General features: G+C 45.5%; 1 protein-coding gene across 2 annotated transcripts in view; it reads left to right on the top strand.

The window, feature by feature from the left end:
• Nucleotides 1-16,413, top strand: part of TMEM143 (transmembrane protein 143) — a 266,670-nt gene that overhangs the window by 147,963 nt on the left and 102,294 nt on the right. For both annotated transcript variants that reach the window (XM_086930357.1, XM_086930356.1), the window contains exon 4: nt 2,225-2,419. In XM_086930357.1, coding sequence (XP_086786483.1) covers nt 2,225-2,419 — 195 coding nt within the window. The remainder of the gene's footprint in view (nt 1-2,224; nt 2,420-16,413) is intronic.

The raw sequence follows: 16,413 nt of genomic DNA on the forward strand, positions 1-16,413 counted from the left end.
CAATCGCTGGAGCAGAGGTGAAGCAGAAGCATATGTCTAGGCATACGAAAAAGAAGACGCGAAGTTGCATTCTGAATGACCTGCAGCCGATGGACTGAGCCTTTATCTGCGCCCAGATATAACACGCTGCTGTAGTCCAGCATGGATTTTACCAGAGCCTGCAAGACCGATCTCTGAGCTGCCGGTGGAATTAGCCAGAGATTTATTTTTATCTATTTGAGAACAGCAAAGCAGGTGACCCTACCACCTGCCATTCGAGGGAAAGATTTTATCAATAATTAAACCCAGGTTTTTGACTTTAGGGACAGTGGCAGGCAAAGGGCCCGAGTGTCAGGACAATGTTTAATTCCCCAAAGTTCAGGGTTATTACCCAGAACGAGCACCTCTGTTTTAGTTCATTTAGCTTCAAGGCATTTTTTGTCATCCACAAGGAGACATTACGCAGGTCAAGCTGAAGCAAGGAGGGATCTTGATGCTGAGTGTTGAGTGAAAAGATAATCTGTGTATCGTCAGCAAAATAAAAGATGGTCAATCCTGACTTCTCAGCAATCTCTGCTAGAGGGCGAACATAAATGTTAAAAAGCCAAAGGCTCAAAACTGAACCTTGAAGCCCTCCAGAGGTTAAGGCTAAAGTATTCGATCTTATGTCATTCCAAAAGACCTGGAAGGTACGGTTTTCTAAAAAAGGAGATCAACCACCTCAAAGCCAAACTCTCAATGCCTGAGGCTTCAAGTCGGTCTGCCAGGATAGAATGTGACACCGTGTTGAAAGCTGCACTTAAGTCTAGCAAGATTAGGGCGGCAGTACCACCGGAGTCGAGTTGTTGCCTGAGATATTCAGTGACCCCGAGAAGGGCAGATTCTGTACTATGGCCTGGTCTAAAACCAGACTGTAAAGTGTGCCGCAGATTGCGAGGAGTGACAAACGAGGATAGCTAAACATTAATATGCCTTTCCAGAATTTTAGAAAACACAGACAAAAGAGATATTGTGCGAAACATCTGAATATCTCTGCTGACATAGGCAACATAATCTCCAGTACCAGACAAGATCGCCCCATCTCAAATACCAGGCTGGATCACTCCATCACAAAGGGCGTCTTGCAATTTAAGTTAGCAATTAGATTGTCCTCACTAGCAGAGGATGAAATCAGAGAGGATCCTGTAAGCAACACCACGGGCTGACAGCTAGCAGTAGCTGGCTTAGTTTCGGCAATTAAAATGCACTTTAAAAATACAGCGATGACTTATCAAAGACATGTACCGGATGAGCCTTTTATTCTGAAAGGAGGAGATCTAGATTGGGAGGATGGGTCCCTGCATGAAGGTCAGGAAGTGGGCGTGATCCACTAAGTACTATTACCACTTCCTGCCTGAGGGAATGATAGGCGTACACATTGATAAAGAAAGTACAATAGAGCAGACTAGCGACAATATTTCATGGATGAAGGAAAATTTAATAAAGAGTAAAGAGTCAGCAATGGTACTGGTGCCTGTCTATTGTTGGCTGTACTGCACCTGCTATCCTCATTACAACTGTAGAAGACAACTCAACAATACAAAATGAGATCCTTAAGCCTCTTCTATTTATTTATTTATTTTCAGCATTTATAAAGCACACTATCACCTAACAGGCATCCTGGCGCTAACATATAAGTGCACAGTGAGACTAGTGTTCCAGGGAAATGTCAGAATAACTATATTATGCACTGGGGAAAAGCCACGTTTTTAGTCTCTTCCTAAATGGGAGGAGATCCTCCAGTTGTCTCAGCTCCAATGGGAGCTTGTTCCATAATCGGGCAGCCGAGATCCCGAAAGCTCTACCTCCTGATTTAATTTTTTGGAATCTTGGCACCTTCACCATTCTAGCTGAGGAGGAGCGGCGGCTTCTCACAGGGACCTACCAAGCAAATTTCCTCTGCATAAGTTCTGTTCCAGACCTGTGCAGGGCCTTGAAAACTAGGCAGAGGGATTTAAACTGGACTCTTTGCATTATCGAGAGCCAATGCAGCTCCGACAGAGCCAACGAGGTAGCGGAGCGTCTTGTACCAATTATGCTTTAAACCATAGACTATTTTGATCATCCACTCCTGTGACTGTCTGCTTCTGTCTTTATTTTCCTGAAGATTACTTGTATAATCTCAGTAATGTTCACTTTGTCTTTTAGTGCGGTCATATCTGTGCAATGAGTTATATATTTTTTTTGGTTGGGGTTACCTCTGCAGGGACTCTATGATCCCATTAATCCAGACCGGGATACACTGCAGGACGTTTTTCCATCGGACGCAGAGCGACTGAGTCACGAGCGGCAAGTTCTAGAGGAGTTACAGCCTGTCTTGGAGAAAGCCAACTTCAACAGTATTTCGGAGGATGTGCTGGCCTATGCTCTAACAGTGCATCACCCGCAAGATGGCGTGCAGGTACAGACAGACTATGTATCATGCATGGCATTCATATTTATCATGTATGGTTTGTACTTGGCTAAAATACCCTCCACAGTGGTTGATTTAATTTGTTAAGAAAACATCTTTAGCGCTTTAGGATAAATAAGAGAAATCTGATCTGTATGCCTGGATCTCATGTGCCTCTCAGATATTGCCTGAGTGATATGTGGCATTGGCTTCACGTCAACTACACCTGTCTCCAAAAATACTTTTACAGACATTTTAGGGACATTTGTACACAAACTTCCTTTTAAAAGTATTTTACATAAATGGTATACCCTTGGTAGTCCGCGTTAAGAAAACAGTTTCTCAATATAGCACCTACCATTGAAAACTACCAGTAACCCATCAGCTTCATTTTATAACCCAATGTCTAGACAATCAGGTGGGTGTTCTCATAGCTCCAACCCTCCTCAGGGGCACCAACTATTAGATTTTCGACCTCACTGGAATCTCTCCTCCCTCTCGACCTATTCTCTCTGGAGTAGAATTTCAAGCTTTTCCTGACTCTGGGAAAACACCTATAATCCCTTCTAGAGAAAATTAGTCTTGTACTTTCTTTTGTGGTTGCATGGCTGATCAAAAGTGGTTTTCTTTCTTCAACATAGCACAGTCTTCCAAGACAAAAAGTGTGTTCAAATTCTGTGAATCTTGCTGCGATAGAAAGGTTTTTATAGCTGGCCTTCACACTATGTCTCCACAATGATGGACATATGGCAAAGAAGTCCTCTTTTTGTAAGAATTAAGTCCCGTAATCTTACAAGACAGGGGTGGTTGGCTTCTTTTGGCACTTAGAACATGTTCACCTGGTGGTAAGTAAGTAAAAAGTGTTCCCCGATGTCTAAATCCAAGAAGCTCAAATATGATACACACCTCCCAGGTTTCTGATGAAGCCACCATCTTCTCTTTCTGAAGTGCCCTCCAGTTCTCTCAGCAAGGGCCACATTTCTGAATTTATGGTGCCTGTGGCAGGCCTTTTGTCATAATGAAGATCCAACAAACTAAGGCTTCCCTTAGTCTTCACCAGTGTCATCTCCTACTAGAGTTGTACATATTCCAATTACATCATCACGGACAAAGAATCAACATCAACATCCGCTCACCACCATCGATGGCGAACAAGATCCTGTTGACAATGACCAAGACACTGGCAATGACAACCAAGTCCCTGCTAATGAGACGCCCAACAATGATGACATCTTCAACAATATTCTCATTGATGACGAGAATACTGATAATGATCTTGATGATGCTGTTGTTTCGAAGATCCCGTCGACAACACAGGGTCAATGGCATGGATGACAAATTTGATCTCAATACTGCCAACCAGTTCTTAACTTTCTCTCATTTCGTTTCAATCAATTTTGTTACTGATTCGGATTATGCGAGAGCCCCATCAAGGAAGGAGATGATTATAATAATGATTTTCTTTTTATTAAAACTCTTTATTCATGACTGTAACAGTTATTACATTTTACACTTATACTTATCAGTCTTCAGCAGTCTTTTCACATTTTCTCCCTTTAACTTTCGACTATTGTACAAGTAACTTTCCCTCCTTTGACATTATTGCAGGTTGTCTCCGTGTTATTATAACAAGAAATACATTACATTTGTATTACATTATCGCCTCTTAACGAAACTCTGTCCCTCCCAACCTCCCGCCACCCTCCCCGTCTCTTAGCTTTTCCATCAGTTAGGCACAGTAACTCCTGGCATGACAGCCGTATTCTATCCAGCACTGCAGTTCTAAGTAGCTGTCTATCCTGTACTTCCGGCGATTCTATCCTTGTTCAGTGGTCCGCCCTCCCCCCATCTTGTATTTCTGGTCACGGGGTAGTCTCTTGTGATATCTCTAGGTCCTCTTCCTCTACCTCCACCAGCATCCGTTCCCAGTCCTGTGCGATCGGATGCTTCCGGAAACCTTTCTCCTCCTCCCTGCGCAGAACCACACTTTCTGCCCTGCCCCACTTTAGCAGATCGGACCGCCATACCTCCACACTCGGGGATCTGGCTGATTTCCACCTCATAGTTATGACCCTAGCTGCTAACAGGAGTGCTAAGTCCAAGAACTTCAGCTGCGCTTTGTGGTTCTTGGTCCTTTTCCTGTGACCTATCAGGCAAGGCAGTGCCCCTTCCGGAATCTGCAGGGTTGTGATAGTGTGTAGGGTATGTCGGACTGTCCCCCAATAACTGCGTATTCTCGGGCACGCCCACAGCATATGGAGAAGGTCGGCCTCCTCTCCCTGACACCGGGGACATCTATGGGAGGAAGCAGGGAACATCCTATGAAGTCTTTGCGGGGTAAGATATGCTCTATGCAGTATCATAGCCTGAATGAATTTGAATTTTACGTTCCTGGATACCCTTCTGTGATGTTCTAGGACAATCTTCCAGGCTCCGTCTGTCATAGCCTCTCCCGTGTCCAATGTCCAGGTGTCCCTGAATGTATTGAGAGACAGAGCAGCGTGTTCCCTAATGCCCACATAGAGCCATTTCACTAAGTGTCCCCCTGTCCCCATATAATAGAGGAGATGCACCAGTTCATGTTGTGCTTGTTTGCTACGTTGTGGGGCCCATGTACGGCGTACGTAATGCGTCACTGTGGCATGTAGGAAATACAGTCTCGTAGGGGCTCCCGTTGTCTGTGCGAAGGAGGCGTTGTCTAGTATAGTGTCGTCTCCAAACAGGTCTCCTACTCTGTCCACTCCCGCCTCCACCCAGGGCTGTAACCTGCGATGTGTTAGACGTCCTTGCGGTGTTGGGATCCCCAACAGGGGAATGTTATCTGCATAGGGTGTGGTCCCTGCCGTGTATGCCAATGCCTTCCTCCAGCACATTAAGGCAGTATGTAGCAGGGGGTGGCAGTCTCGGGGAATCTTGGCTTTGAGTAACAGAAGGGAATGCAATTCTCCCCGTGCTAGTTGTTCTTGAGTGAAATCAGTCTCATGTAGATTCTTGCCCGCCACCCATCATGACAGCCACTGCAATTGGCTTGCGTAGTAGTAGCTTCGTAGGTCCGGTACACCTAGGCCACCCTGTCTAGTGCTCGGTTGTAGTTTTTTTAGGCTTATTCGCCGTCTCCCAGGGCCCCATATGAGAGTGATTAGGATCGTGCTCTGTGTAGTGAATATGTGCTGCGGGAGGAGGACCGGTAGGTTGACAAAGTAATACAGTATACGAGGGAACATGACCATTTTGGAGACTGCTATCCGACCCATGACAGATAGTGGTAGGGATGTCCACAAGTTTACACTACTCAATCTGGTCGTCCTGCCGCCTATATACGTTGATACCTAGGTATTTAAATGTAGTCGGCTCTGTGTGACTCTTATAGTCGCCTAATTGTATGTAGGGGGGTCGTTGCCCCTCTGAGAAATAAAAGCCCAGGGATTTCGCCGGGTTAATGGCTAGGCCAGATATGGTCTCAAATTGGGCAAAGATAGTCGCTAGGTTTGAGTGGTTCCCGTTCAGATCCCGTAGATATACTAAAATGTCATTGGCATATATTGATATCAAATTATGTGTTCCCCCTATGGAGACACCCACCTCGCCTGCTCGGGTCCGGAGCGCTATCGCTAGAGGCTCGAGTGTCAGTACAAACAGCAGAGGCAATAGTGGGCAGCCCTGCCGGGTGCCTCTATAGATGTCGTAGCTATCTGAAATGTACCTGCCTGTGCGCGCTCTGGCCGTCGGGTTCGTGTACAGTAGACAAATCCATTTGATCAGGGAGTCCGGGAAGCCAAACCATCGTATGACCTCTAACATAAAGTTCCATGTCAGGGAATCAAAACGCCTGTCTGAGATCTAAGGCGATGCAACCGGCCTGGGGAAAGTCTGCTGGTGTGGCCGACATAAGGGCGTGGAGCCTCCTCGTGTTCTGGGAAGTGCTCCTCTCCGGGAGGAAGCCACATTGGTCTGGGTGTATTAGGGCAGGAAGACGGGACTTTAGGCACATAGCGATAGCATTGCTAAGTATTTTATACTCTGTGCAGAGCATTGAGAGGGGCCTGTAATTTACTTAGGTCAAGGGTATCCCTAACAGGTTTTGGTATGGAGATCACTGCGTCCTGCATCGTCGTGGCATGCAGGTTATGTTATGTTATGTTACTATTTGTTTTGTAGAGCGCTCAGCTGCTCCAAAGAGCGTCCCGGCGCTAAAGATCAGCATCACCAAATACCAGCAACTAACATAAAGCCATAACAGCACCAAAATTAACCATAACAGCATTACAGGGCAAAAAGATAAGTTTTAAGTCCCTTCCTAAAAACAGAAAGATTGGTGCACGTCCGCAACGTTAGGGGCAGAGTGTTCCAGAGACGGGGTGCAAGGTAACTAAAGGAACGACCTCCACAGCGAGCAAGCTTCACTGTTGGGACAATAGCCTTGGCCTGGGCCACAGATCTCAGGGGTCTAGATGGGAGATAGAAATTGACCCTTCTCTGCAGATATTCAGCGCCAAAATTGTGAAGCGCCCTAAAAGCTGTAATTAAGGTCTTGAAAGAGATGCGCTTACGAATCGGCAGCCAGTGCAGAGAGACAAGGAGATTGCTGGCCATGGCTCTTCTAGTTAGGCCAAAGATTGCCCTGGCTGCAGAATTTTGAACTATCTGCAGACGAGTCAACAGATATTCAGGAAGACCTAAGTAAAGTATGTTGGCATAGTCTAGGCGCGAGCCTATTAGTGCTTGCACCGTGATCTTCTTATGCTCAAAAGATAGATAAGGCAAAAACTTACGCAACATCCTTAAGATGGCAAAGCACTTCCCAGTCAAGCCAGCAACCTGGGCTTTGAAGGAAAGAGTGTTATCAACCATCATACCCCAATTCTTAGCTGTGACCGAGTCGCTGGCAGGGGGAAACATGGCCGGAGGCCACCATTGTTTCCATCTTGGGTCTGCAGGACAATCAAAAAACAATATCTCGGATTTGTCGGAGTTGCATTTGAGGCCATTTTTCCCGAACCATTCAAACACAAACTCCAAACACTTCCGAATGGCTGCTCCATCGAAGTCACAGCCCCTGTCACAAGTGAACAGGAGTTGTGTATCATCCGCATAGGATATGATCTGGGCCCCTAGCTCCTCCACCCGTGCCGCCAGAGGTGTAAGGAAGATATTAAAGAGAGAGGATATTAAAGAGAGAGGGACTAAGTAAGGTGACCCACTTCATAAGCTGTCTTATAAATTTTCTCTAAAATGGGTACTAGCGTTGCAGAGAAAGTCTGATAAAATTCTACCGGTAGGCCATCCATGCCAGGGGTCTTGCCCCGGTTAAGAGAGCCAATAGCCATTTTAATTTCCTGCTGCGTAATGGGTCCGTCCAGCTCAGTCTGTTCATCCCGGGTCAGGGTTGGGATCGGGAGGTCTCTCAGAAATTCCGTCGTTTCATCTTCACCACCCTCTGGGGAGGGGCATATAGACTCTCCAGGTGAGCCCTAAATGCAGTATTAATTCCCGATTGTGTGGACACCTCTCTACCCTCTCCGTCCCTAACTTTCGTAATCACTGGGGTTTCGGGGTTGTCACGGACCAGGCGAGCCAGCAAGGTTCCAGATCTGTCTGCCTCCACCTGCTGGCGCCTCAGATAGTCCTTGTGATCAATGACTCTCAGTGTCTCTAGTGTTTCTGCGTGTTCTATGTTACATAACTGTAAGTCTCCCTTGCGTCCGGGGTCTACTCCTGCCGCCGTCTCTAGATCCTTCAGGCGGTCTTCAATCTCACAGAGTTTCCTGTGGATTTCCTGTCTGGCCCCTACCATCTTTCCAATAGCGCCTCCCCTTATCACAACTTTCATGGCGTCCCACACCAGTAGGTTCGAGGACGCAGTGTCCCAGTTTTCCCTGAAGTAGTTATTTAGAGTATCCAACAGGTGCTTGCGGAATGGGCCATCCTCCAATAGCAGTGGATTAAGTCTCCAGGCGGGGACCGGTGGTGGTACCCTCCCCCAGTGTAGGTCGAGTGTCAGTGGTCTGTGGTCTGAAAAGGTTTTAGCCAGGTTGTCTGAGGACATACATTTAGTCAATAGGGATTTGGTACACAAGATTCTATCCAAGCGGGTATGTAGGGCGTGTACTGTGGAGTTGTAAGAATATTCCTTGTGTGTTGGGTGCAGGGTGCGCCATACGTCCTCCAGTCCCCATCCCTGGGTCCAGGTTCTAAAGGAGTCGACCATCTTGTGTATTCCTGTCGTCTGGAGGGGGGATGTGACCTGTCCAGGTCGACATTTAGGATCATGTTCCAGTACCCACCTAGAATCCAGGGGATGTCTATCCAATCAGCTAAGACCCGGCCCACGTTTGCTAGGAATTTGTCCTGGTCAAAGTTCGGGGCGTAGATGCTGCCTAGGACAAGCAGTGTACCGTCTAGTGTGCCTTTCACCAGTATATAACGCCCTTGGTTGTCTACCCTCCTCTCCAGTTCTACAAATGGAGTGCCGTGTAGTACCCATATGGTGGCTCCTCTGGAAAAGGCGGAGTACGTTGTAGAGAAAATAGTACCTCTCCACTTTTTCCATAATGAGAGTGCTTCAGCCTGTGTTAGGTGCGATTTTTGTAGGAATACTATTTGGGCGTGTTGACGAAGTAAAAAAGCATGTTTTCTGTGTCGTTTTTGTAATGCCCCTAGTCCCCGTACATTCCAGGTAGCCAGCCTATATTGTCCTTTGGTGTCAGCCATACTGGAGTACAGCTGCCATAACTGCCAGTGTTGTGCAGTGTCGTGTGTGTGTTATCAGTGCTAGCCAGGTGACGTTTTCACTCCCACCCCAAACTCGAACTCTATAGGCGCAGCATAGGAACGTTGCTGTGCCGAACCAGAAAATGCAGAACATAACTAAACAATTTGCAGTGCATACGCCTTTGGGGGTGCGACTATGCATGTGCCTTGTTTACAGAGTCTCACAGCTCTGCGCCGCCGGCTCTACGGTGCCTCCAGGGAAGTAATTTCTAAAAGTGTCTGTTGCTGGTATCCTCCGAGGGGGTTGTTTTCCCGCCTCCGTGTCTCTATGTCTCACCTTTCTGCAGGAGTGTGGGTTGTGAGGTCCACCAATCGCAAATTCCCATTAGTAAATAAAACATGTAGTAAGCTGGACCTCAGGATTATAATAATGATAATGACATTTTAAGTGACAACAAGATGGAGGAAGAGATAATTCAGTTTAATTCAACACCAGTTACAGTCAAATAGATTTTTTGGCACACACATGAAGACGTACAAATGCAATTTATACAAGATTATGGTTCTGACAAAGACAAAAATTAAAATTAATTGGAAGCATCATGATAGGAGGGGTCACATAAGGAAACAACCCATCATTCTATATGCCATCTATGGGTCAAGTGCCTGTTTATACTCACTTAAAAACATGATTTACGATTTTTATGATGGTATGCCTCCGCATGGACAGCCTTTATTGCACTCCATACCACAGCTGACTGTTTCAGCAGAACAACCTGTGGACATCTTTCTTACCTGAGTCTGTCATGTTTCCTCCTCAATGGATCACACCAAACTCTGTCCTCCTTTGTCTGTCTTATAAAAACCTGCCAGATGAAGAACAGGAATCCTCTGCTACTGACGATGGCCATGATGAGGATGGTGACCAAATTGAGAAGCCACCACATACAGATGACCTCATGCTTGATTGAGATGCTTATGATGCTTCTGAGACTGGTACCCAAAATTCTATACCACCTTACTCACTTTCCAATGTCTTTGGAAAGTTCCACAGTCTCATAGATTGAGCGGCTTAAAGGTTTAAAATATCAATATGATTTCAATTGAAAACTAACCCCTCTTTGACTTTAAATCTAAAGCAATAAAATCTATAATAGCTGTCCCAATCTTGGACTGCTTGTAGAACAAGGTTTGACTCACATGAAAAACCTCGCCACAATATCAGTATTTGGTGGAAAGTATAGAGAAACAAATATAAGACTCCTCCATCCCAGCTTGTTTGTCGAGTCAGATCAAATGTGATTCAGTTATCTTTAGAGAGTATAATGGCACTCACTGAACCCTTTGGCTCCTTTTACTGCTTCAAAAGGGGACGTCATGCGGATACAGTGAACACGTATAGAGGTATATTTGCTGCCAAAATTGCTAGCGCCTCTGCCATACTATGTTGGTACAATAGGCAGTTCTGGCATGAAATATCGCCTCTTCTGGGTAAAATGAGGGATGAGTCCAGACCATGGCTATTTTAAAAGAAGGAGACAAAACTATCGTCAACAATGATGTACATGGATTAATAAAGTTACCATCATCTCAGGTGGAGTGTAGAAAAGAGACCATGATGTAAGCCAGTAGTGTTTCTGAAAACCGCAGAGCCCAGCCCGTGAGACGGAGAGCTCGCACAGGCAGGAGTACATATGGTGTCTGTCAATTATTAAAAAGATAGGACAATCCAAAAAGAAGTGTGCTGCAATTGTTAGGCTGTCAGTGCGACAGCCAATGCTGTAAATAGATGCTGTAAATGTGTGCTATTCAGGTAAGAGCCTTTTATTTATAGTTTCTAAAAAGTGGACGGAACCAGTACTTCGGCGACAGGAAACTGATAAGAGAAGCACACGAGGGGGACCACAGAAGGAACAGAAAAATTCTGTACTAGCCAATAGAAAGGGAAGAAAAGTAAGTGGCAAGCACATGAACCAATGAAAAGCAATAAAAGCATGTGGTAGTAAGTAAACCCCTTTTAAGATATATTTAATACAAAAGAATTCACAAGCACAGCACAAATGCTGTGCAGGCAAAACCTAAAATGACAATAACAAGCCTCTAATTTTCATCAATACAAGCTGGGTTTTTATCAGCAAGTGGTGTCGTACTCCCAGCAAGAGAATACAGTTTATCAACAGGCAGCAAAATAAAGGACAGGAGGCCTCCTTCCCAGAGTTCAAGATCACTCTCACAGAACACTCTTTCATGTTGGATGGAAGGGAGGGGGAAGCTTGGGGTGCATGTTTGGCCAAGATTTGGGCATTCCTTCCCGCCTGGCTGAACATCACCTCTAGCCTCTGGATTTTGAAATGTATTTAGTATAGTGTCTCTAGCTTTCAGTGAAAGAAAATCATCTTAATAGAGAGGCACTACAAAAATTAATTCTGAAGCTCCCACTCAAAAACGCTCTGGAATCAAGGATTCTAATAGAGGTTCCTCCTTATCAAGAAAAAGTCGGGAAAGTGGCTCCCTATCTTAGATTTATTTTTAAACATGTTTTTAATGTAATTGGTACAAAATCAAGCACAGATAAGACAGTATAGTTGATTTTAGTAGAGAAGAGGACTGTCCATTTCTACTTTAAAACCAATGCGATAATCATATGAAATAATCATTGTACATTATCACAACCTAAAAACAAAGGATTATACAAAAAATGAGCAGCGGCAACAGGTAACTATAACTGTATTCGCCCAATGACAGTGATCACCCCACCCATGCCCCACAACAGCAGAGGAAGAGGTGGGAAGGACAGAACACAAGAGGGCGGCAGGAGTAACACGGGGGGGAAGGGAGGTCAAGAACGGCCACAGTAGCTCCCAACACACTGTCAGCACCATGCAAAGACATATTCAGGACCATGCACTCATTGGTACACACTGCTTGTAACTGCCTTTCCCCTGCCATTCCCCATTCCTGCAGGTCCCTCATCCATTTCCGAACCCGCATGCAGGGGCTGCATCCAATGGAGGGCCACCTGTTGCTTACTGTGCACCAGTCCCAGGATAGTGAACCTATGGCTATCTGGGTCTTGCGCCTGGGCGGCGGGAGTACCTCAAGTAGTAAGTGGCTGATTGAGATTTCCACATGCACACTTGTGATCCCCCGCAGAAACAATAGGATCACTCCCCAAAATCTTCGGAGTTTACTATAGTCCCATGTTATATGGTGAAAGGGTGCCCAGAGCAGACCCACATCAAGGACAGGCATCTTACCGAGCTCCGTTTATTCTATGTAACCGCTGGGGTGTCATATAAGTTTGGTGCAAGTGATAAAACTGGGTGTGCTTGAACCTCTTGTTACTTGCCACCTTCTGAACTTGATCATATGCCTTCCTCCAGGCACTATCAGAGAGTGCCACAGGTAGATCTTCAGTCCATCTGTTATGGACTCCAGTCGTGTCAATTTGGCGACATGCCTTAAGAGCCTTGCAAATGTGAGAGATCAATCTCGTAGTTGACCCAAGATCCAATTGTTATCATTAACTTCTGGGATTTCGCAGACTCAGCAGGAACGTCCATCCACATCTCGCAGAATGTGTGGGACATCCCGTTATATTGTAGAAAGTGGCTTTGGTGAAGGCCAAATAGACCCTATGCCTCCAGCATCGTAAGAAAATTGCCATCGAGGTAAAGGTTGCCAGCTGTGCTACAGCCCTCCTTCAAACCATTGCAACACATCCATCATAGACTGGATAGCTTGAATGGGCTTTAGTCATCAGAGGTGCAACTGTATAGGATAGGGTGCCCGACATAACACCATATGTTCCGTATGTTCCCAGGCCACCTGTCTGACAATAAAAGTGTGGTCACCTAAAACACCTGCTCCCTTGCATAAGCCTGTGTGGAAGATCAGTGTTTGTTCCCCACACACCCAAAAGACTCTTCTCCTCGTTCGGGTCATCTACACACCACTGTGCAGCATACTGCAAGAGGCCCGCAAAGTAATATAATTGGAAATCCGACAGCGCCAAGCCCCCAGCCCAGAATCTCATTTTAGGATATCCTTTAACACTGCTCCTTTTACCAACCCACACCAGGGACACCAGGAGGCTATTTAAGTTAGCTTATGTGTGTTTTTGGAACACTGAACATGACATCCTGTAGAGCATATAAACAGCAGGGCAATAGAACCATTTTACACAGTGCGACCCTGCCCATCACTGACAGAGGCATGCAAATCCCAAACTGAATTGATTTCTCTAGGCCTTCAAGGACTCTACCCATATTGAGTTTGTAGTGGGCCTCCGATGTGTTTGCCACCTGAATTGCCAGATGTTGGAAGTGTTCCCTTTCCCACCGGAGCTCAGTCACCGGGAGTTTGGTCGGAAGTGCACGTGCCAGAGCAGCCAGGGAGAATAACACTGTTTTCTGTTTGCTGACCTGTAGGCCAGTACTAAATTTAGTCATGATCCGCAGCAGCGTCCCAACCAGCCTTTCTGGGTGCTTGACATATACGAGTATGTCATATGAATAAACGTCCTCCCATGCTAGGTCCCACAGGGCTCGTCGCTTAGCACAGCACTTTTTTAACATTTATGTTTCAGGACTTGCCCCTTTGATCCAAGACTTCGGCTTTACTTCACACGCCGATGACACCCAGATGGTTGTGGCAGCGTTTAAAAATCAAGCCTCCCATCAATGCAGTTTCAAAGCTCCATTTCGTGAAAACCGAAGTAGTTATCTTTGGGGAATTTGCGACCTAGATGGGATGACCTTTGGTGGCCGGCGGATGTGGCGGATCCGCCAAAACCAGTCCAGAAGGCAAAAAACTTGGGGGTGCTGATCGATGATAAACTCACCTTATCTCTGCAGACCAATGCCATCGTATCTTCCTCCCATTTTCTGATAAAAAAATAGAAGAAGGTTCTACTTATATTCCTAATAGACAAGGAGGGCCCCCCTGAACAAAACTGATATAGGGCAAACTGGCAGGGGAATAAAGACTTATGAAAAGGAATGGAAAGAGTGCCCTTAGCTAATGGTAATGGCCCACTAGGGGTCCTATCTTACAGAAAATGCAGTGCCAAACTCACCAAGACCAGAAGCACTGACGACTCCAAAAGGGCAGTAGTGACTACACTCGTGTCATCAAAGCTAGACTATTGCAATGGACTTTACCTTAATATGCAGAAGCAATATCTAAAAAAAAGCTCCAAATGATTCAAAACGCATCTGCAAGACTTCTGCTAAATGTCCCTAAATATGAGTCTGTAACCAAGGAAATTCGAAGACTTCACTGGCTCCCGGTGGCGCAGCTCATTAAGTTTAAAGAGCTATGTTTTGCTTACAAGGCCTTAAACGACTCCGGACCAATGTTTCTGAAGAAGCTTTTCTCCTGGTATCCCCCAGCCAGACAACTGCGCTCTTCTGATACTAGATTTTTGATGGTTCCCAGGATCCGAAGCTTCGGCTGGGGAGGTCGTAACATCTTGTACGCCATAGCAAAATTATGGAATAAGCTACCATTTGATATTAGAAATGCTGGCTCTCTCACCACTTTCAGAAAGGATCTATAGACTTGGCTTTTTCAGAACTAGCTCGCTCCTCTAGGGCTTACCACTGTCTTAGCGCCAAGATTCCGCCTGGTAGTCGTGCGCTCAATACATTTTTATTAATATTAACATATTAACATTAACATAAAATTTACCAAAAGCATAACGTGCAAGGTTTATTGCATGGGCTTTACATCACACGGGCATCTAGGTAGATTATGGGGCCATAACTCAGATTTTGGAAAGAACACAAGAAGATGAAGTGACTCCAAACGCAGTCTGGTGAGTAAAAATCTATCATATAAGTTCTTCACTCCAACCACATAATGTTGAATCCCTTATCCTCCAAATCTGTGGCGAGCTAGTAACTGTGGTTTCAGACATTTCCATATACTCTCTTTAGTTATTATTTTATCCAAGAGAATAACTTTTTTTTAAATTCACTTTATTTATTCTATTTTCAAACATTAACAGTGCAGTTATGTACAATCATCAGCGTTTCACAATCCACTTATTACCATTTAGTGGCAGAATCCAATGTCCCATCAATATTACTTGTTTACCTGTAACATATAGCGAGAGTAATTATGCCAAATTTACCATGTCACCCATATCTCAGCTTTACATTTCACTGTTACTATCTAGGGTATCATATGTTATGTTATGTTAGTTGCATTTATAACGCGCTCAGATACTACAGGAGTGCCCCGGCGCGAGAGAGCGGGTATCATAATTAGATGAATAAGTGCGTTTTCAGTTTTTTCTTAAAACACATTGATGTCTTGAGTGCAACAGAGAGCCTGGGGCAGCGCGTTCCAACCAAGGGCAGCCTTTGTAGCTAGAGAGCAACCTTTGCAGTCGGAGGTTGGGACATGGGCCAGAGATTGGGAGAAAGAGCAAAGTGTCTTACGGGGGTGTAAAAGGAGAACCATTTCTGCAGGTAGCCAGGCCTTGTGGCGTACAGAGCATGGTGAGCAATGACTAAGGTCTTGAACCTGACTCTCTCTGTCATAGGAAGCCAGTGTAGATTGTGAAGATGTTTTTTCACGCTACATCTGGCCGAAATGTTCAGGAGAAGCCTGGCCGCCGCATTCTGCAATACTTGCAGTTTATTTAACACGTAACTCTGGACGCCAGCATAAATCGCATTGCCACCAAGAAAGAATGAGGGCACGGGTGACTGTCTCCTTGGCTGCCTGAGGAAGAAGAGGAAGGATACCTTGAAGGTGTTTAGGAATGGCAGTATTGACGTAAAAGTCGGGCAGAGGAACGTCATGAATGAACCCCTAAGGAATTATGCATAATAAATGAGTTCTTGGAGAAATCAATAATCCAAGCAAGGGGAAGTCCTTAAGGCTTAAGAGTCTGGTTTTCCAAGAACTCATTGTGACGTGGATGGACAGATGTAGGTGGCCATGCCTGTATTTGGTTAGCAAGGATAATGCCTAAATAAGGGTTGGATTTCTATGCCTAAATACAGGCAATGCGAATTGTGCCTATATAGGGGCATACATCTGGAAACCTATATACGGGATCTAAAACGACACACAACAGCACCTACCCCCTCCATCAATATGATGGGCAAGTTCTCTGGCTGCACTTGGCCGCTAAGTAGGCGCTTCTCCCAATTTTCACCCTCATCTTACCACCTTGCTGTGTGGTGAAGGTGTGCTGCGTAGTAGTAGAGGTCCAACCCAGGCACCTCCAGTACCCCCTATTCTTAAAGCCTAGAGAGGATCTGCAATGCCACCCTGCT

This window comes from Lissotriton vulgaris, chromosome 7, assembly GCF_964263255.1.
Source record: "Lissotriton vulgaris chromosome 7, aLisVul1.2, whole genome shotgun sequence".
Classification (NCBI taxonomy): Eukaryota; Metazoa; Chordata; class Amphibia; order Caudata; family Salamandridae; genus Lissotriton; species Lissotriton vulgaris.